The 23,042-nt window shown below is 33.2% G+C and overlaps 1 protein-coding gene across 1 annotated transcript in view; it reads right to left on the reverse strand.

Moving 5' to 3' along the window:
* mei-41 (ATR serine/threonine kinase meiotic 41) overlaps window positions 1–20,226 on the reverse strand; it is a 35,178-nt gene extending 14,952 nt beyond the window's left edge. Inside the window, exons 1-16 of the mRNA XM_088223989.1 lie at window positions 19,930–20,226; window positions 19,172–19,297; window positions 17,534–19,094; window positions 16,892–17,461; window positions 14,556–14,939; window positions 12,730–13,822; window positions 11,615–11,820; window positions 10,750–10,886; window positions 8,596–8,694; window positions 7,029–7,213; window positions 6,828–6,946; window positions 5,623–5,726; window positions 5,294–5,484; window positions 3,172–3,311; window positions 1,587–1,748; window positions 133–371 (exon numbers count right to left, since the gene is read on the reverse strand). Coding sequence (XP_088080115.1) covers window positions 133–371; window positions 1,587–1,748; window positions 3,172–3,311; window positions 5,294–5,484; window positions 5,623–5,726; window positions 6,828–6,946; window positions 7,029–7,213; window positions 8,596–8,694; window positions 10,750–10,886; window positions 11,615–11,820; window positions 12,730–13,822; window positions 14,556–14,939; window positions 16,892–17,461; window positions 17,534–19,094; window positions 19,172–19,297; window positions 19,930–20,075 — 5,462 coding nt within the window. The 5' untranslated portion in view covers window positions 20,076–20,226. The remainder of the gene's footprint in view (window positions 1–132; window positions 372–1,586; window positions 1,749–3,171; window positions 3,312–5,293; window positions 5,485–5,622; window positions 5,727–6,827; window positions 6,947–7,028; window positions 7,214–8,595; window positions 8,695–10,749; window positions 10,887–11,614; window positions 11,821–12,729; window positions 13,823–14,555; window positions 14,940–16,891; window positions 17,462–17,533; window positions 19,095–19,171; window positions 19,298–19,929) is intronic.
* Between the last annotated feature and the right edge of the window lie 2,816 nt (window positions 20,227–23,042).

The following is a 23,042-nucleotide window of genomic DNA, read 5'->3' on the forward strand; positions in this document are numbered from 1 at the left end:
AGAAAAAATAAAAATACATGTACATTAACAATTCGGTTGTAAGTGCCAACAAAAGGGATAAAGGTAATTATCATTGAGTCTGAACAGCCTCTGCCTGCCCCCTCCCCCCTTACAAGTAATGTATTTTGTCACCTGTAGATTGCCCGCTCTGAGTGTTCTATCTCAGAGAGCATGTGTAGCCCGAGAGCGCAGTTGTATGCGTGTGTGTATCCTCTCCTCAGCTCCGAAGTGCTGCTGGCACCATCGCCCAGTCGGCGCAGCAGCGCGCACCGAGCTGCCCCCAGACGGTCCTCTAGAGAAGTGCGCATGCCAGCCCGCAGAGCCAGGAGACAGTGTCCGATTCTGACCCCCCAGCGATCATCATTAGAAACCTTTGGAATCATACATTTATACATTTTAGTGTTGACAAATTGGTGTTTTGATGTATTGAGAGACTTGAATTAATTGCATAATATTTAGGTTATTAACATAATAGGTCTATATAAATACAGGATGTGTCATATGTTCCACGCTGGTGTTTTTTTTTTATATATTAAAAAAAAAACAATTTCGTAATTTATGTTTTATATCTATAATCTTGATTACATGGTTTTTAACAATATATTTGAAATATGATGTCGGTCAAGTGGCCCACATTCCGTGGTGCAAACGCTATATCTTTCAATATATTTTTCTTTTCATTTCATGTCGTTTTGCAGACTCCTGGTGTTGTTTCGGCAATTTCTTTTCGAATGTTGTCCTTAAGCATCAGGATTGTCATTGGTTTGGTTCCCATCAAGTACCCTCATAGGAAAAAATAGGAGGTGGTCAAATCAGGCGATCGTGGGGGCCAGTCAATATCATCATCATCTTTTGACATTATTTGGCAAGGAATAGTTTCTCACAAATTTGCACCGTAGTATGATCTGTATGTAACTTGACACAATTCCGTTAGAACCACAAATGCTGTAGGCCAAATTGATCCAAATAGGGCACAAGAAAGATTTGTCACAATGTCGGCAATGAGAGGTGCCTGAATGTTCACAAACACTCTGCATCACTGCACCAATATTATCTGGTGCACGTTGGCTATGTTGTCGCCTAGACTTTGCTTTATATTCCAGTGTAAAGAAAGCATTTATTACAAGGCGAATAGTTGACGTTCTTGGCAAATGATTAAAACGAAAAAAATCACACAAATTTCTTTCAGTATTCACAATTGAACCGTTCTTAAATATTTTTATTATAAAAACAATATTTTTTTTATAATTTCAACGCATTGTTGCGGCACTAAATAATTCATAATAAAATGTTATAGATCACTCTTCACAACTGTCAAATGTGAGTCGATAAATGACAACCAACCCAAAATAGAGACCAGACAAATCGGCCTGGAACATAATACGCACCCTGTATAAGGTAGAGATTGACATACATTTTAACTGTATATGGCGCAAGTATATAAAATTATATAAGTGTGGTTTTGTTACGAGGCAAAATAATCTGTTCATGAGCAATGATTATTTTATTTAAAAAAATAAACATTGACATTGAATATATTAGAAAATAATAATCTTTCTCTGGAATTAAACCAACTGAAGACTCACATTAGGCTGTTCCAGAAGTTTATCAAGGTCATCAAACATGGCAAGCCTCCAAAAAGGTTCAGCTGCTAGAGCTCCTTCTCCCGAAGTATTACCGTTGGCACCTTGTAGAAGGCGCAGAGCAGTATAGGGCTGGTCCAGCCCTAAATACACCTCGACCATGCCCTAACAAACAGAAATAAAACATTGCAACATTAGAATTTATATTCAAACCAACAATTTTGAGAAAATGTTTTTTAGTCAAAATAGGTGTGTAGGTACATTATATTCGATTAAATATAAATTTGAAGTAATCAGTAAAGTTAAGATATTATAAGATTAATCCAAGATTTCTTTTTTTCAGGTCCCGACTAGCTAGGAATTTCCTGGGTTTAGGCCGAACCTTTTTAGTTACATGTTTTTTTTCATTGGATGATACTAAAATAATAAAAGTTGAAACAAATATAAATGAGTCGCCCACTTCCAAAGTTCATCTTGGTTTGTCTTGAGATATTCACAACAAGTGTATGGACGTGTATATTTTTTTTATTAAACTCTCTAACTTGATTAAAAAAAAATTTTAATGATAAACGTAACATTTCTAAAATATGGTGGATAGTTTTTAAGTTATTTTAAGATATATCATGGACAAGATGACTTTCAAAACATAATGCAATATGGAAATGTTTTAAAGGGACAAGATGTATTACGATAATATTTTCAAAAGTAATTTTAAGGAGAGAAAATATAAGTACGTTTAATTTATTATTTATTATAACAAAATACGTAACCTCAAAATGGACAAGATAAGATTATTCGAAAACGGGGAGCAGATGGACAAGATGCGTTTTGGATTTGGATGATATTTTTAGACCGTTATACTGACTGTAAAATAATAGATTTGGATTATTTGTTGAAGATATTTGTGCCTTCTTTAAGAGGTAAAGCGGTCTAACTTTTCTTCATATAAACGTATTTTCTCCCTGGATTATGGCACTTGAGCAATGAATTTTTACACACTATAGATATTTACCATTGGTGTATTTTTATCATTTTGCCTTTTTGATAAATGGTTTCTAATGGAAGCTAAGACCATCCATAAACTCAAAAAAGCACCCAGTTTTATCTGCCATTTTCGAATGCAAGGTATACAAATACATTCTTATACTTTCTTTTAAAAAATAACCAAATCGGTTCAGTTTTGGGCTGCGGAAAACGAGACAGCAAAATGTTAGTATTGTCGACTTTAGTTAGGCAAAATTAGTCGAGGAGACATTTGCGAGAGTGACAGAAAAACAACCTTCAAATACCTATTCATCAAAATTGTCTGGCATCATATTATATCCTCTTAATAAGATAATAAGCCATAAAATGACATACTGAGTTCATTTTTGATAAAACTGGACAAGATAAATTTCGGAAAAGGGCGACTCAAATATAAATGACATGTTTTAAATAACGAGATATGATTAAAATGGGCAAAATATTATGTAAAAATAAAATTTACAGAACTTCTTCTCATATGAATTACAACTGACAGACTTCTTTACATCAGGGTAAAAATAATAAGAATTTTTCAAAGTAAGGAAGCAACAAAATCAGGACCAACCTGTAACCTTTCATCATCTATGTCTCCTCGTTGAGCACACTTCTCATAGCAGGTAGCGGCGTCCTGCAGTTGGCCGGTTACCTTGTGGGCTAGGATCAGTTCAGACAGAGATGGTTCACTCTGCTTCATTCTCATTATCCCTGCGAAGCAACATTACACTGTAAAGGCAGGCAGTTCTCACAGTTCTTGCTACCATTCGTGTTTGCAATATGGTCACAAGGATGAATGACAATATCAGACAAAGGCCCTCCATTGAATTTGTCTAACACACAGTGAAAGGGGCAGTGAAAATAGTAGAGTTAAATTTGATAAAAATCGCGATATAAAAAATTTAAAATGTTAAAAGTGTTAATGACAAAAAAACATAGCTTTTTTGTATGGGTGAAACTGATAGAAAGACCGACAGTCTTTAAAACGGTGTTGGGTATGTGGAGAGATGTACTTTCAATGGAAAGGCAGGCAGTTATTAGCTGATTCCTTACTAGGTGAGACCAGACACAATATAACTTTGAGTTTCTGGAATAACAATTTTTTTTTAAATGCGATTGATTCGTAACTGCCATTAAATAACGTTTGTTGAAATAATAAATAAAAATATTTCATATTTTACAATTACAAAAACCAATATATTATTTTAATATTCAACTACCAGTTTTATTTAAATTGTTGATTTGGGGTAAGATATTAACTTCAAAAGTGCAATATTTCACTACTAGTAAAATGTTAATTATGAACTTGTTCCAGAAACCGGACGATATTGTCAAGTTCCAAAATTACTCTTACATATAGGTATATGGGTTGAAAGTTTAAAACTGGTATTATAAATCTCTTTTGTGTCCAGGCAATTGAAAAATACAGTTCTGTGTGTGAAATTAAAAAAATTGAATCTTTACAAACCTCAGCTTTTAAATTAATTAACAGATCACCTAGAATTGATAAGGAAGAGGTACCCGAACTTTTTAAAAAGCAAGGGTGCCTGTCCGTAAATGCTTTTCTATGGCTCAAATTTGTTTCTAGATACTGATTTGATAGTAACTACCAGAAAAGGTATTTACATTCACATAATACAAGACTAGCACAACGTGAAAGCTTGTCAGTACCGAGGTTTGTAAACAAGTATGGCCAAAGAACACTTCATTATACAATTACTAAAATTTTTAATAAGATTCCTAAGATGATTTTAAAAGAAAATGTTGACAAAGCTTTTAAGAAAAAAATAATTAAATGGCTAATATGTAACAAGGGTTTGTAACATAATATGTAACAAAGCCAAAATCTCCATCTCTAATATGTAACAAGGTCAAAATCTCCATCTTAGAACAGGCTGTGCCATGTTAGATGGAGACTATCATAAACAGAGAACACTCCGTTTTCATTTTACATTAGTTGGTTTATATAGATTCCCTGTTATTAAGTATGTTTATTATTTTTTTGCAATAAATTAATAAATAAATAAATAAAAACTGATTATTATTTTATGTCATCTATTTTAATTTTTGTAAATAATTTTTGTGTGAAAAATAGGAATGCTTTTAATTCTTAATAATGTTTTTATTACTTTTTAAATTAATATAATTTCTCTAACGTTTCTCTTTTTAAAGGAAAAATAAGAAACCTGCTGACAAGCCGGTTTTGTGGTTTAGTGGGTTTCATTATTTTTCCTTTTATATTTTCTGTTCATTATTTACCTTCTTTAATAAAAATATATACAAAAAAAAAATAGAACCAGAATTCTGGACGAGTGTTTTCGACTCAATGGCTGGTCTCAGGGAAAAATTCTGGAAAAGGAAATTGAGTGGAGATAAGTCCGCCTCGTAATGTAATGGTTGGCGTTTACGCCTACCATTCTTGAAGTCCCGAGTTCGTTTCCTGGCAGGGTGAAGAGAAAATACTTATTTTAAAGGCGGTTTAAACTGCTTTATTTCAATGTTCCTGGACTCGCAATGAAGTGTAGGACTGGTGACAGATGATTGAAATTAGCTGTATTTGTTTACCAATGCAGTGCCCTATGAATTACTGGGTGGGGAAAAGATAATGATGGTGTTGATTATAAATCTATTTAATTTGCCACTGGTACTAAAACAGAAATTCCGTTTAAAAAAAAAAAAGAAATAATATTTACCAGCTACGCAATCTGGTTCATCCAGGACGACATATATTTCAGCTAAGAACCCGAGCTGGTCTTGCAATCGCTGTGGAGATCCTTCTACATACATCTCTAGGTATTGTAATGCCCTTTCTAGTTCGCCACAAAGAAAATTCCCCTTGGCTATAGTCAACCTGCAGAATCCTTCAAGGAAGTTCTTGATTATTCTGTTCGGAATATAACAAATAAATATTGATAGCGATGAATGTACGTTTTGTGGATTTTATTATATGGCAACGATATATTTATTTACGCTTCACATATGAGATATGAGATATTACAGTGAAAATCATTTTAGTACTTACATATAATTCTTATCTGTGAAGACATTTTTCTTAGCATGAGTCCATTCCAGAAGCCATCGATTTAAGAAATCCAAAAGAACAAATACCATCTTTCTGCATTTTAACTATGGGAAGAAAAAGAGTTTTGGTGTATTAATAGTGAAAAAAAAAAGAATAAATAGAAAGAAATGAAAACGTAAATAGTCCAGTTTTGATTAAAACATGAATTTAGTTATAGTATTTATTTAAACACTTTATATACAGTTTACATACATATGCATAGGGGCGGGCATATTGCCTTAAGGCAATTTCTTCGTACCTACCCAAACCGTTCAATTTGAGAAAATCAGTGGTATATGAACATATTGTTGGTATATTATAATATTTTAATTATATTACAAAATATTGATGAACATATATATTTTCTAAGAAATAAAAATTGACTAAATATCTACATTATACTATGAAGAGAGGGTGGGGTAAAGAGGGAAGGAAAGAGGGAGGAGAAAGGAAAAACGAATTTAGGAACTCTGACATTAGTGGGTAGATTATTCCATAATCGAGCAGCTACTACTGTAAAAGAGGAGGCAAAAAAAATAGAGCGGGGAATGGGTATTGAAAGGGTTCTCTCGTTACTAGAACGAAGAGATAGCCCATGCTGTGATAGAGGTTGGAAGAGCTCTCTCAGATAAACAGGTGAAATGGGATTATTTAAAATATTGTGAAGAAGTGATAGAATGTGAATATTTTTCTATGCCTGATACTGAGCTAGTGTGTGCGATATTCGGTTATGTGGTCGAATTTGCGAAGATTAAAGATATAATGTTCAAACATTCTGCATTTGTTCCAACTTATCAAGCAATTCAGAAATAGCATCTGAATAACATAACTGTCACACATACACCGGCCACGGAACAGCGCCCTTGTCTTCTTTGTTATATCTTCATGCTCTCTCTTGCACAGATGTATTACTGTATTGGCGTCACATTCATTCTACGCATGGCAAGAATAGTTATATAAATTTTACTTTCCAAATCCGGTGAGAAAATGTCCATTTGAAGATTACAAAAAATACATCTTTATAATTTAAAAAAATTAGAGAGATACATCAAGTCTTGTATCATATGTAGACTAGTGTGACATCACAGTCACACAAGAGTTAAATAAAACTGTAGCTACTTTAAACAACTTACCTACTGATTTTATAAAAATGAGACAAAACTTACTTGAGTACCTTCTTCTAAAATCAAAGGCGTAATTGCGGGTGATAGATTCAACATCATTGATGTCCGGTACTTGGGTATATCGGCTACATAGACAGCCTCGTTGCTGAATGACTCAGGACCTAAAAGCAGAAAACCAAACATTAAATACAATTGTTGACCTAAAACTGAAGAGTTTTATTTGCACATTATGGCCAGTTTTACCTATCACAGCCAACATCTCATCCTTCAAAAAGGAGTTGTCGTTGTTGGAAATAATTGTGTGAAGTACTACATAAGGCAGAAAAAGTACTAGAGTACGAAGATCTCTCTTTAGGCTTGGCTGAACCATTCTTAGGACATCTTGGGTCGCTTTTATATCTATCAGTGGAATCAGTTGACTTGCCCAGCTGAAAACAAAATAATATTATTGCATATATCAACGGTCCCTACGTATAGGTACTATCGAATCTGTATTATGTGAGGTTTACAGGAGAGCAAAACCAAACTTCAATATTTTTTTAAAGAAGTTATCAGATATGTACTGTAGAATTGCCAAACATGTATCTATCGTATTTCAATAGACACATGGTTGGCAATTCTACAGTATCTGATAGCTTCTTCAAAAAAATTATGAAGCTTTGTTTTTGCTCTACTGTAAACCTTGCTAAATGCAGGTTCGATAGTATACGTAGGGACTGTCGATTTATTAAATAAGCAAATTGACAGAACTTTTCATGATGCCAAATGATTTTTTTTGGCAATCCGAAAAACAGCAAATATGGAAATCCCAAAATAGCACATTTTACAATGTAAATCTTTCCACAATGTCCAAAAATAGCATATTTCTCTTAATTCTGTGCAATCAATTTGTACATTGGCGGGTTTATTGATGGCAATTTCTTCCAACCAACCAATAAATTAAAAAGTTTTATTAATGTTTTAGTATCGATACATATGTGAAAATAATAATTAATTAAATTGTTCTTTACTTTTGTTTGAAAATTATTATAATTTTGAGAAGATTTTTTAATTTGTTTAGTCGGATTTTTAAGAGTATAATGAATTTTTTAATATTTAAATTACTAAACCAAAAAATGACTAATTGACTGGGGTCAAATTCAAAACTTACTTGAACACGTCTGGCAAAGTTAATTGCACAATTAAATTAAAATTGAGAGAAAGAACATCTTTTTTTTTTATTTCCTGATAACGATCTTGATATTTGGCAATCCGGATGACAGGAGTTCTTTTTTAATTTTTTTTTTATGGGGGTTGCATTCTTTTTTACCTTGCTTATATATACAAGATTCACATAAAGGGATAGATATTTATTTGTTTACTTCAAAAAATAATGATCTATTAAATTTACTTCAATGAAAAACTTTATTTAGCTGATATATTCATAATATGTAAGGATCAGGTGGGGTGTTTCGGCTGTGGCCTGTTTTAGGAGCTTCTACGCATTTGCTCTAGTGACGAGGAAACCACAGGAAACTCGTCAGGAGAAGGCGGACTGTTGTCATTCATCAACAGGCCTCCTGATCCATTTTGTGTTCATTGAAGTTAATAAAAAAGTTCTACTGTATTTAAATTTATCAAATTAGCAACTTTTACAATAAATTGATGAACTTGGTTTAAGAAAAAAAATAGTTAATAGGTGATTGATTTTAAACACCTCAACCAAAATTGTTCTAAAGGTTGCAACTTTTTGGGGTTGGCGATGTGAGGAATTTTATGCTTAACTTCAATGAATATCAATTGTTTTTATTTTAATGTAATATAAACTTACTTGAAAGCCCACTCATTAAATGTAGAAGCTTTGTTAGTTCCATATACGCGGTGAACTCGATTTGGACGTTTTGGGTTTAACGGGAATGCCAAATTATACCTGGAACAATAAATTATTGAAATACAACAAGGATAGTTCAATAAAACATTTAAGTTGGTAAGTGAAAATTCTTTATGGATGTTCATTGTAATTTATTATAGAAATAAAAGACGAGTGACTCTTTAATCCACAAATTTGGAATATCCAGTGTCTGGTTTCATTGCTTTCGTGACATCTTCGAGACTGGTATCTTTATTAACTTCAGTGTATTTATACAAAACAGAGGTAAGGATAGAGAATTTGAAATTATATGAAAATAAATTAAATGAAATTATTTTTGTCTTAAGGATCATTAACAAAGTGTTTCAGGTTACCTACTTAATGAACAGCTAACACACTGTATTCCCCATTACTATACCAATTGAAATAATTTTACTAATGACTTTTTACCCTTTTGATTTTTAGAAATCATAATTGACAGAAATCAAACTCACAGAGGATGGGACAATTAAAAATAATATATATATATATATTTGGATAATTTATATAGCGCCATTTTTGTGAAAATCACCTCAAGGGCGCTGTACAATTAATAAATATCCCAGTACGTCTTGCAGCTACAGAGCGCATGGACGGTTGGGATTCTAGTTCCTCGTTTTCAATTAAGATCAATAAAAAATTATAACAGATAGGAGCTAGATTACAGGACGTCTTGCAGCTACAGAGCGCATAGACAGTTAGAAATTTAGCCCCCATTTACACATTTTAAAAATTGACAAATAAATTTAGTGTATTAATGATACTAAAAAAAATAAAAATAATATGAATAATAAAAAGGAGTAAGATTACAACACGTCTTGCAGCTACTAAGCGCATAGACGATTGGAATTCTAGACCCCATTTATAAAATTTAGGAATTTTTAAGTTGGTATATGAAAGCTAGATAACCAATCATCGTGCAGCTACAAAGCGCATGAACGAGTGGAATTCTAGCAAAGTTAGAATGATATCAATAAATTTATAAAAAATAGAGCATAGTAGTAAGTTTTTCAAGTGTTCATGCCAAGAACTAAGCAATAAAAAACTAAATAAATAAAGCACTGTTTCAACTCCATGGTTAACAAAGGGAGATAGATGTCCGAAGAGAATCTTTTGTAGACAGTTAGTAGGTAGATATCGTCACCATGTGGTCCACTAGGCTGCTGGAGAATTTCTGGAAACGCACGTGTGTAGACTGGGGGATTATGCCTATTGTTCCAACGACTTGGTGCGATATATATACAATACTTAAACTCATTAGAAATATCATTATATCAACTCATTAGTTAACCTGAAACACTTTGTTAATGATCCTTAAGACAAAAATAATTTCATTTAATTTACTCTCATATAATTTTGAATTCTCTATTACCAGTCTCGAAGATGTCGCGAAAGCGATGAAACCAGTCATTGGATATTCCAAATTTGTGGATTAAAGTATCACTTGTCTTTTATTTCTATAATAAATAGTTATATAAATTACAAACCATCATTAGATTTTTCTTATTCTTAAAAATGGGGGTCAGTGATATGCAGCGTGTATGGTAAACTGTCACATCTGAAACCACAATGATTGGTATGAGCAAGAAGACGTATTGGCATGTTTAAAAATAAAATTTAGAAGTGTTTCAAAACTAAAAAAAATCATTTGAAAAACCGAATGGTTACTTAGTTCTGCAGGGAAGAAAACAGGAGTGCAAAGGGTGTAGCTAAGTTGACATATGGCAACTTGCTCATACCGATCATTGTAGTTTCAGATACGACAGGGTTTACCAAAAATGCTGTATAAGCCCTGACGTCGCTGCGATCTGCGTAGATCTATTGTGACGGGTCCCCGTTAATTAGTTCTCACCCCCAAACCCAGGTCTTTAAAGAGCCTGGAAGGCGAGTGTTCTCATATTGCTAAATCTCCCTCTCCAAGCCCAGATCCTAAAAGTATCAGGCTATTAGGTAGGAGACAAGTGCTCTCATATCCTCAGGTTTGTCTAGTAGTCCCTCGAGGATGCGGCTTCTTTTGTGGTATAAAGATCATTTGATTGAATATAGTAATTGATTACATAAAAAATAAAGTCATACCTAGATGATAATAGAGGAACCATTACTTGATGCATGTGATCGGGAAAACTCTTCCATAATTCTTTATTTTCTCCATCGGGAGAGATGTTAAATGCCTTCAGAATTTCTTGAATAGCTAATGCATATGAGTCCATATTCTGAAAAGTTGAAGCAATTTTGTAAGGCATACTCTAATCCGCATACAATATTACATATGGCTCAGCAGTAGTACACCAAATGTAGTGTATTTGGATCATCTGCTACATGAAGGTGGTGATTGGTCTTACGTCTAAGAAGGGCAATTACAATTGGAAGATACGGATGCAATACCTTCGCTACGCTGGTGCAGTTAAAGATAAATTCTCTAGAGCGATTACGAAGATATACTATCAAACCTGTATCGAGTTTTGAGGTAAGTACATCGATAGGTATCAAGGGCATTCGTACCCATATCTACAGACTGGAAGTGACAAACATCACTTTTACCTTTAGTTGCGGTTTATTTAAATACAAAATTGTTTTGAGGTGGCTACTTTTATCATAGAAACCTATTTGAAATGTGAAAGAGAAATAAGTCAATTTTGATTTGACATTGAGCGCGGAGTAAAGTTTGACAATTAAGAAGCAGTGGCAGCATCATCTAGCAGTTAAGATTTGAGAATTCGATTATATTTATTAACAAAAAGATGATCCAGAAGTACATAAAATTATGTATTTTATTGGATTAAGAGCAAGTTAATTGTTCACTGGCTGGGATTAAATTGATTGAGCACGAAACGAACATGATTGATAATGAAACCTTCCAAATGCCTTGAAATTCTTTTCGGAAGCTTCCAGATTTGTATACCCACCAGCTTAACTATAGAAAAACCAGCAATTTATTTACCTTGGTATCCTTCTCACACTGGAAGGCTCGGGCGAGCTCGGTGAGGGCGAGCCTGATGAAGCCGGTGTCTCGCACACTGAAGGAGAAGAGGTCTGCCCCAGCTGCGGGGGCATGGTGGCGCGGCAGCAGGGAAGCTTCCAGGGCCCCCATCTCCCCGAGACAGCGCCCGCTCCATTCACTTATACTGCTGTCTTTATCCCGACACCCTGAGAACATTTATTTATTTATTTATTTTACATAAACGGCAGAAATTGCCTTTAACATATATTGAACATAAATATGAAAAAAAAATACATATATAGAAACATAACAAAAAATTATAAAAATTGCATAACTATAACAATAGTAACAAGCAGGTAAATACATAAAAGCAACCAAAAATAATAACGAAATAAATACATAAATATGAAAAAACAAAAAAGGACATATTTCATTTTATAGATTTATTATCCCAATAGAACGGTTGAATTTTCGAACAGTATAAACTAGTAAAGTATATAATATTAACAATAATACGAGGGTTGATTGATATGCTCAATCCCTGATTCAGTTCGAGTTGACCAGTCAAACCATTGATTATGTTGCCTAAGCCTACGAGTTAAGTACCAAGCGACAATTTGAAACCTGCAACGGTTTGCAAACAACAGGCCATTGAGCACTGCAAAATGCTGTTCAGTGCTATTTTATCAGGACAATGCTCCAACACACGAGACGTTAGTGTCAATGGCTGCTATTCACGAAGCTGGGTTGAATGCTCCCAATATTCACCTGATTATTGGCTATTCCCAAAACTTAAGGAACATTTGAATGGATATCATTTTTTGGATGACAAAGCGGTCATGTGATGTGAAAAAGAGTGGTTGGCAGGGGCGGACACATGTTTTACCAGGAAGCTATAGAAACATTGGAACATTGCTGGGAAAAGTGTATAAAAGTCCAAGGGGGCGACGTCGAAAGATAAGGAACTAAAAAAATTCCCATCCACTTCGAAATAGGTCAAGGGTGGAACATATCAACCGACCTTAGTAGTGATAGACCTCAAACTGTGGTCTTTTAGTATTTTTACAATCATACAATAAAAAATATTTAACTGGTTAAAGACAAATCCAACAAACCTGCAATCAATATATCAATCAGTTCAACAATTGTAGGGTTTGTGTCTTTATTTCCAAATATTGCATCACTAATTTCAGCTTGGCTATCCTTTATTAAATTAGTTAAGAACTTTAATGCATACACTCGTATTTCCGATGCATCTTGATTTAGATATTTTAAAAACCATTTTAACTTTTCTACAAAGTTCTGCGGTTGGTTTCTTGTCACATGTTTGGTGACAATTTTATTTACTTTTGGACTTAAGTTGTTCTCTTCTAAGAAAAATAAATCTGGAATGTGTGAGCACAGAAGATTTTCGTTACTTACAATTAGGTATTCAAATATTTCGTTGATTTCTTTTACAGCATACTTAAGTAAAGGTACGAGAGATACAAATATCGTAGTAAGCAGAGGACCTAGCACTACTGTGTCTATATTGTGAATGAATGCGTTCCATGCCAAAGCATTCAATTTAGGAAATTCCTCCATCAGAGTCAGCGCACTTCTCAATATTGCCAATATTTTAAATCTTAGCGGTGTCATGTGTCGCGCGCCCATCAGATTCAAAATATCAGGGAAGCTTTCGAGCGCTTTCCTTTTGACTGATATGGCCCCCTTAGTGTTGACAAGTTTGGTATCGAAACAAGCCAACACACCGAGGAATCTCGGCTGGATGAAGTCCGCTACTTGAGTGAGAGGTAAATTGAGATCACTCGCTACAGGAGAATATTCCGGATCGATACTAGCCAACCAGCGGCAAGCCTTCAGAACCTTTTCTGGTCCGCAACAATATTGGAGAAGAAACTCAGTTAAAACAACTCTGAAATGTTTTTTTATTAAATCTTCAATACTGACTCCTGTAATTTCTTCTATATATCGGAAGCATTTTTCGGCCATTTCGTCAGATTCGTAAATGTAAATATGCGCGTAGATGTGAGGAAACCTTTTGCTGATAAATTCTCCCGGAGTACAGTGAATAAGTGACGCCATTTCTGTTATTATTGGTTTAATTTTTTCCGTCTTCATTATGATCGGAATAAGGTAAGGTAAGGCGTGATGAGAGTCCTTGGAAACGAAGTCTCTATACCCAACATAACCGAATACTTTGACAACCTAAAATAAAAACAATTAGTTTAGGAATAAAAAAAGTTTTACTTAAACTGCAAGACTAACCTAGGGGCGGACAATAGACAATAGTATAATAATTTGCACATAGTAGATATGTAGGTTTATAAAAAGGGTCAACACATCTCGCAAGAAGATTGTAATGATTTTCAAACTTTTCAACTTGTAGTTTTATATTACTAAATCTTTAGCGATCCAGCATCAATTTACGAAGAAAGTAAGATGCCCAGAATTAGCAAATGAAAGCTAATACAGGAAGTAAGCATACGAAAATTACACCATTTATTGTGGAAAACAGGGCCTGCATTGAATAGAATAATAATAATACAGATAGTCTGGGTTGATTAAGATCTGTAGAGCGTATGGACTGCGAAATAACGGCCAAAAGGATCTATGATGTCAATGTTGATGGATGCAGAAAACGAGGAAGACCGAGAAAGACATGGCACGATCGAGTCCAACAAATACTTGAAAATGAACATGTCAAGAATAGGAATAATCGGCGTGCGTGCATGAGAAGATGTATGAATGTGGAGGAAGCGAAGCCCGTATGCAAAGAGAGACTGATATGGCATTTTATCCTCTCTGCTTACCCCGATGCAAATTAATAATGTAATTGATTAATAATGCCCATATAATGCTAATCGGCTGTGATGTGGCAGAAATGCTAAGAATGTATAACAGTTAATAAACACCGTTCCAAGAACAATAATAGACTAACCTTTTGTATAGAGGACGAGCATCCTTGACCTTGTAAGAAATTGTGAGCAGCATGTTCCATCATTACTCGGCAGAAGTCTTTCTTATATCTGAAGTATACCTTGTTAGGTGTTGTGTTTTGAGCTTCGCAAATGTCTCTTATATACAGAGCGGCCTTTGGTCCATACACACAATTTGAATACATCAAGAAACAAATGAGCAGCTTGGTACTTGGCAGTACGACATCGGGGGAACGAGTCATTCCGAATTGTCGAATACACTCCAAACAAAGTTCTTGCTGCCTCGAGTTATTTGTTTCCAAACTTTTCTTTGAAGAATTGAGTATTAGACGTATCACAGATGATAAAACAGAATTTTTGATAGAATTATCTATAGAAGTGTCTTGCTAAAATAAAAAAATATATTAGTTCAATGGAATAATACATTTAAATAAACTGTGTACGTAACACTAATTAAATAAAAATATTAAAATATTCAAAAATAAGACTCTTTGCAGACGATGCCTTAATATATATATCGGGAGAAAATTATAAAACAATTATGGACAGACTAAATCATGATCTTAATAGTGTATCGCTGTGGCTAAAAATTAATAAATTAAAATTAAATGTTAACAAAACTAAATATATGAATATAGGAAACAAAAGAATAGAAATTACACCATCAATTGTAATAGAAAATGAAAAACTTAATGAAGTCACTGAAATTAAATATTTAGGTGTAATGTTGGATTCAAAACTTACATTTCACCAAAACGCTAAGATGGTAATAAATAAGATTGCAAAAAAAATATCAATTTTGGGAAGGATCAGAAGATTTATTGATAAGGACTCCTGCAAAACTATTTACAAAGCAATTATTGAACCACACGTTAACTACTGTAGTAGCATTTTATTTTAATCAAACAAAGAAAACATAGATAAACTAACTGTATTACAAAATAAAGCCTTTAGAATCATTTTGAAAAAAAACAGATATACGAGGGTAAAGTCGATGGTAAATGAAATGAAATTATTAACATGTAAACAAAGAATATTTTACAATACAATGATATTTGTTCATAAAATTATAAACTCTAATAAAAAAACAGAATTTTGGAAAAAAATTGATCGGAACCAGCATGAACACGATCACAATACTAGAGAAAAGAACAAAATTAGACTTCCATTTAGGAAAAAGGCAAAGTCACAAAATTCAATTTTATTTAAAGCAATTAAAAAGTATTACGAAATGAAAAAAAATATTTGTGAAGAAAAAAACATATCAAAATTTAAAATAATGGTCAAGACATATGTGATAAACAATTTGTAAATTAAGTATATTTGTAATGTTATTATTAGAACACACATAACAATATGTATGATATGTGTGCCCTATTTTAAGATTTAAATAAAAAAAATAATAAAATATCAAATCAATTTAATCTGAACTTAACAACAACAACAAAAAATGTGTTGGTAGTAAACAAAAATGTAAATGAATTCCACAATTTATATTTACCCACGTTGATTCACACTAAAATGCAGATTATTAGGAATTAATTATTATTGTATTTTGTATAAGTCCATGTAAATTTTCACAAAACATTATCTTTTTAGTGTTTAAAGCGCTAACTTGTGATACATTATTAATTAATAGATTAAAATAAGACAACTTAGTCTTATGCACAACTTCATTTTTAAATTTATAAACCAACTAGTTTCGACAACATGTTGCCTTCTTCAGGGTTAATTACAAAGTGACATAGTACAGTAAAACTCCAACTATCCGGATTATTGAGTGCCATATTTTTGTTTTTTAAATACAGCGAAATGGAATCACATTAAAAACATATCTTTTATTTTATATTTCCAGATAATGATCTGGATATTTGGCAATCAGGATGACTGTAGTTCGGATAAACGGAGTTCTACTATATATATATATGTGTATAATTTATGCAGTGGGGGGTGAGTGAAAGTGGCTAAGAATGTAGGAGGAGAAAGGAGTGTATGTGTGGGTTTAGGTAGAGGGAATATATTCAAAATAGGAATATTGCTCAGATTTTTTTGATTATTAATAATATTTAAATTGTTATTTACTGCCTTTCTGATTCCGAATATAACTTTGCACTTTCTTTTCTATTGTAAAATTTCAGTACCAGATTCAAAGTTAAATGAGGAAATATTTGTAAAGATGTGTTCAGTGAATCCTGAAAAATTATTATTCTTGAGACATCTCATGTCCTTTAACTCTAAACTAAAAAATTAAGTGGTGCATAAAAGACAAAGTCATTTTATTCTAGTCTGTTAAAATGTTTATTAATTGGCATGAAATATATTTATTAACAATGCTTACCAATATATTTGTTGTTAGCGGTTTTAAAATATTTACTAAATCATCCAAAGATGCTTTTTCCAATAAAAAGTCTATCGACGATGTAACCAAAATGGAATGTCTCGCAAAAGTAATTATCAGTTTTCCCAAATCTAAATCTGGCACTCCATTATACATCTTCATACTTAAAAACTCATTGAACATCTTTTTTACACGAATCACATTTTCATTAGAATAAAAGAAATCTGATTTTCTCTCAAGTATAAATGTTTTCTTTTCTATAGAGTTGTACTTAACGCCATTTTCATTCGATGTTTGAAGATCCATGCGGTAACAGTGCGTGCATATAAAGTTTATATTCAATCCATAGATTGAGCTTAATTTGAATCCAATGTTGTTTTTGTAGTCGATTGTTGAATGAGTTACAATAAAATGTTTGGAAATTATGCACACAACGATCGGAAGTATTTGAACGAGCTCGTGAAGAATTTCAGTGTTCTTCGAGTAGAGTGCTGGGTGAAGATAATTTGCAATAATTTCATGGGGATTGAGAATATTATTCAACAAAAGTAACGGTGAACATTTAAGGACCTGAAAATAATAAAATTATCAATATCCTCGGCAATTCATTATAATTTACCACAATAAAATATGTTTTATTACCTCCAATAGAATATCATGATTTTTAATGTCAACTTCGGTAGTCATAAATTCTGTTATAGCTTGTTTCCACTTAGTGGAATACATGTGCTCTCTTAAACATAAGTTTTGTGTGAGCAAAGCCTTGAAGAGACTAATTTTGTGTTGTATTTTATCTTGTACAAAATCGAAATTTGACTGCAATTTAATCAATTTAATTTGGTTGCTAATTATTTTAGAATTAGTCGGTAAACTGATTATTTGCAGGATCAACTCCACATCTGCGATATTCATCTCATTCCCGACAAAAAGAAGTTTAGTTATAATGTTTGTAATAACATTTAATTCGTGCATTGGGTGCACACTCTTGTGAAGGTTAACTTCGATTACTCTCTTCAGCTCATTCACAATTTGGTGGACCATCTCCGTCGAGAATAATTTCAAGGCAAAGTTTAAATGATTACCCTTATAATTAGGTTTATTTAATGCATCTTGTAGAATTCCACATCTTTGCTGAAGCCAGTTTAAGAAATTGACTTTGAAATTTGTCAAAATATTTAATAAGTTGAGAGCCTTGTTTAAGTGAGCGCTTATAACAAACATGTTGACATTTTCTTTGCTGGCTGATTGCACGGCTAGTAATAGAGTCGCAGATATTCCTTTAAATGTGGGACTTATTTCGAGCATGTTAATGGTCTTTGAATCCTTTTGCAACAGACAGCATTTTTTGGCGTCATTTAGTAACTTAACACAAAAAAAAGATGGCAAGACTTTTGCGTAGCATTCAAATGTTTTCAAGTGTAGTGAAGAAATTTCTTCTTCACTGATAAGTTTTTCAAGCAGTTGTTTCGAACTGTCTTTTAGTTCCAGAGAAAAAATATTCACTCGTTTGAAATCATGATCACTTTCATCCAGTTCCAATATGAACTTGCACATATTTAGCAATAAGTTTTTTTTATGATCATTTATATTCTGTCCGTGATAATAAATGATACCGAATAATTGAGATAATTGTCCATTCAAGTTGTTGAGATATTTATAATTCATAAGAGACTCCTTCTCTGACAGTAATCCCATTGTGCAAACAAGCTTTTCAATGATATTTAAAAATTGGTTTGAGTATTTGGAATTCGAGTTAAGACCAAATTCTGATATAGTTTTTGAAAAAAATTCAATTGCAGAATTTTTCAGTCGCCAATCTAAATTTGATAAAATATAAATGACATCGTTTAGAACATTATTGTTGTTGACCGAGAACAAGTGGAAATCACGAGCCGAAAGTATAGTTTGACACAAAATATCTAGTAAATATACAATCAGATCTTGACATGTTTCCATATCTCCAATCTCAACGGGCATTGGACTAAGATCTAATACTGAAAATGGTGTGTCTAATTCATCGGGAATAAATCTATTTAAAACTAACGTATCCCTCGAGCCACTTTCAACATTGGATTCATAATATTTGATCACTAAACGCAGACAGGTAATGTATTCACAAATAATTTCATTCAAAAACGGCGCTGCATTTGTATTCAAAATTGAAATTATTTTTAATTGAGTTGAAATGCTGAGTTTGTGAATTCTGCAATGAAAAAAAAATTTTTAACCAAGGTAATCAAAGGTGTCAATTAGCTTCAAAATAAAATAAACTCCATTTACCTAGATAGTTTTTTAACAGACAGAATACAAAATAAATGACCCAAGAGCCATTTATTAAAAGCGAAGCATTGCTTTTTAACATTTTCTGGTGCTGATGCCTTTTGTACTAAAAAGTCAGAAAACTCCCTGAAAAAAAAAAAATTATTAAAGAATTTATGATATAATCTTCTTCTTCTTAGTTTTTTATTGGCTTTTTCACCTCCCAACTGGGTTTTCTAGCCAGTGTCGAGTTTTAGATTATGCTTAGTTAAATATTTACACATGTGTCAGTACTATATACACGTTAGTGTGTAAGAATTTAATATTACAAACACTATACTTATACATATAACTTATTTACAACTTTATACAATTTATAACTACATATTTACATAAAATTTAAAATACATGTTTATTGGGCGTGAACAGGAGAGTAAGAATATGAATAGGGAATGGGACGTTGATATCGGAGAGGTCGGAAAGGAACTCAGGATAACAATCATTTATGGGGCATAAAAAAAAAACATGATTTAGATCTTCCTCCTCAAGCTGACATTCGCACATGGCAGGGTCCCGGACATGGATTCTGAACAAGTGAGAACCATTTATGATACAATAAAAAATATTCGTAACAGCGATTAAATAGTTAATTGTGTAAAATCATTTATTATAAAGTTTATTCAAAATGTCAAAGTTAAACTTTTTATAGTGACTGACGATTCATTTTGTATTTGCCAAAATACAACAAATGATTACTAATTATTTTGAATATGAATTACCTCTTAATGTTTAAAATATAAGTCATTAGGGTTTCAAGTCCATCTGCCGCTAGCTCCAGGTTTTTAAATAATACAATAGTTGAAGAATTAAACGTTTGCCAAACGTCTAATGGCCCGACTTGACACTCATTATCTGGGCAATCCATTTTTATAAATTAACCAAGAAAATAATATAGTTATGCACACGATATAAATACTTTTGACTTTGAATGCAAATTTGTATAATATAATACGTGATGTAAATCGAATGTCCAAAATGTTTTGACAGATAAGATAAACATTTTTTATTGAATCCCGCCGTTTTCGACGTAACCAAAAATACGCAATATTGCCACCTACTTAAAATAATGAGAAATGCACTAAATGTACCTACTTACCAAAAATAAAAGGTGTGGACTCCGCAACACTATCAATTTTACTTCTACATAAAGTTGAGTTTTTGAAAATTAACCATTGTACCACTAACATTTTAGAAATATAATATAATAATGCAGATACATACAAACTGATTGTTGTAGTGGGGTCCCATGCGACCAAAAGGCATGATTGATCATTTACGAGTCACAATTTACACTTCTTATCATACGAGGACTTTTATTACGGGTAGTTTGTTATGAAATGGCGGGATAATTGAGAAAAAAATAAAGATGAGATTAGATAATTTCGGAGACTGAAACATTGAGTTACGCGATCACGCGTATGAATAGGTGGAAGCGGTCTATTTTTCCGCCAACTGAGAGGAAGTGGGAACATCCGGCAATCAAAAACTTGAGATACTATTACATGGCTTGAGATTCAAAAGGCTGAGGACCGAGTTTCGAGATCACTTCCGCTAACCAAGAGAGAGAGCGGAAACATCCCGCGATCGCATCTTTCTCGTGTCATACTTAAGATGAGATAATTTAAAAAAAACAAACATTAGCGTTCTTATAGTTTACTAAAATATTTCAATTTTGGTAGCCATTTTCAACGAGTTGTAAATAACTCACTATTAGAAAATGGAAATCAAGTTGGGGTAGAGTGGGGTTCGAACCTTGGACTTCTGATCTATTAGTCCATAATACTAGCCATGGGACCACATCCCGATTCATTTCCCAATTAATTCGCCATGTGGCTTCCCTATTTTAATTCTCCATCACGATGATATAATTTTAATCAAACCTAAATAAATTTAATTCCCAAAAGAAAATAATGAATCTTAAATCTATTTTGACAACGGGGAAGATAATTTAAAGAGCTTGAATGCTTTATATATCTATGTTTATCAGTTTAAAACATGGGAAATGACTTAGGACTAATTACAATAATGAAAATGAAATTACTTACACCAGTCATTAAACTAAAGCAGTTCAGAATCGTCATTCTACACTTAGGTAATCACTAACACAATGTTACCTGACTGGTTTCACTATGAGGAGAGCTGACTATTGATAGTATAAAAAAAGGTTCTCTGTCAAAAAAACGTAAAATGTATTCCCAGGTTCGGGATATCCCGGTGAGGAATACATTATAACTAAATCATATTTATTTTTATCTATGAAATAATAATAGTCTGGGATGTTGTGCTCGAACGAACACAAGCTGGGCGATATCCGGCGGAGATCTGCTATGGAGCTTCAGGAATAGTCCTGTTGAGAAGACGGCCAGGTGAAAAGTCTGGCCGGCTACAGTTAGGGCACACACACTAGCGATGCTGGAAACTGGCTTTTCTTGGAGGACGATGGATGTCCTAGATGTGGAGGGACCTTTGCGGCTGGATGGCGGCCTCAGATGAAATTCCACAAGGATTGTGTTGAAGCGCTGTCTGGGCGTTTTATAGCATGCCGAATCTCTTTCTTCCTCACTATTATCACATATAGCTAGTTGTCTCTTTTCAACACTTATTACTAGGTATGAAATATTGAAGGTATAACTTATTGGTAACTTCAGCTTTTTGTCCTCCACTGCTGGATATAGGCTTCTCCATACCCTTCCATTTTTTTTGTTGGGTTTTTGCTTGCAGCCAATTTTTACCCCCTACAGCAGCTTTGTCGTCGGACCATATATTTTTAGGTCTTCCGACGCCTCTCTTATTCTCCCAACGTCTCCATCTTAACATTTTTGGGGTCCATCTTGTGGGGTCTTGTCTCGCAACATGTCCTGCCCATTGCCACTTCAATCTTATTATACAATATTAATTCTAATAAAACTAAATTATAATAAACTTAAGACTAGAATTTATGTAATATAAAATACATACATAACTAAGCAATACCTATGAAGATTAGAAAAGAAATAATTAATTAACAAATTGGAAATGTTTCCACCTCCTAGCAGAGTGGTTGGCGCGTCCATCTATCATGCTTGAGGTCCCAGGTTCGATTCCTGGCAAGACGGGTGTAAAATATTTATTTAAACTGTGGTTCTTAAAGATGTCAAAGTAAAATAAGCTTAGTTTCATAGTTCCTGGACTGGAAGCTGAAGCGTAAAACTGCCCATCTTGCTTTCGTATATTTTATAAATAATCGCAGGTACGTTGTGATTGTTGTACCGTTGCAGCGTCTTATGCACCACAGGTTGCGGATAAGAAAATGATGGGGTATAAATTGAGTAGAATTATTTATATATATCAACAGTTGGAATAATCGGCGTGCATGCACAAGATGTATGAATTTTGAGGAATCGAGGTTTGTATGAATAACAGGAATATGGTGTTATATCCTCTCTGCTTACCCCTATGGCATGATGTTTTAGTATTTTATTTTGTTTATAAATTTGTAAGGTTTTAAAATACAAATATTACCCAAATTTGTTGCAACAAAGAGGATACATTTTTGAGAAGGGAATCTGAAAGTCTAGGCATTTACAGGGCTTATTCCCTATTATTGGGTTTGGCATTGCCCCTTCTCTCAAATGTTTTTTTTTCCACTCTGTTGCAACAAATTTAGATCTAAATAACTCCCTCGGATAGAAATCCAGCCTGTCTACAAACATTTGAACATACTCAAAACATTGTATGAATATTATTATTATTAATGCCATCGGTTAGCGATTATTATTTTATTTGGATACCTAAGCGTAGTAGGGTTATTTTATTTTTGAATATTCTGATTTTCCCTCACATTTATCCGAAG

The sequence above is a fragment of the Micrasema longulum genome, unplaced genomic scaffold, assembly GCF_059751315.1.
Source record: "Micrasema longulum isolate JH-2025_06_02 unplaced genomic scaffold, ASM5975131v1 h1tg000261l, whole genome shotgun sequence".
Classification (NCBI taxonomy): Eukaryota; Metazoa; Arthropoda; class Insecta; order Trichoptera; family Brachycentridae; genus Micrasema; species Micrasema longulum.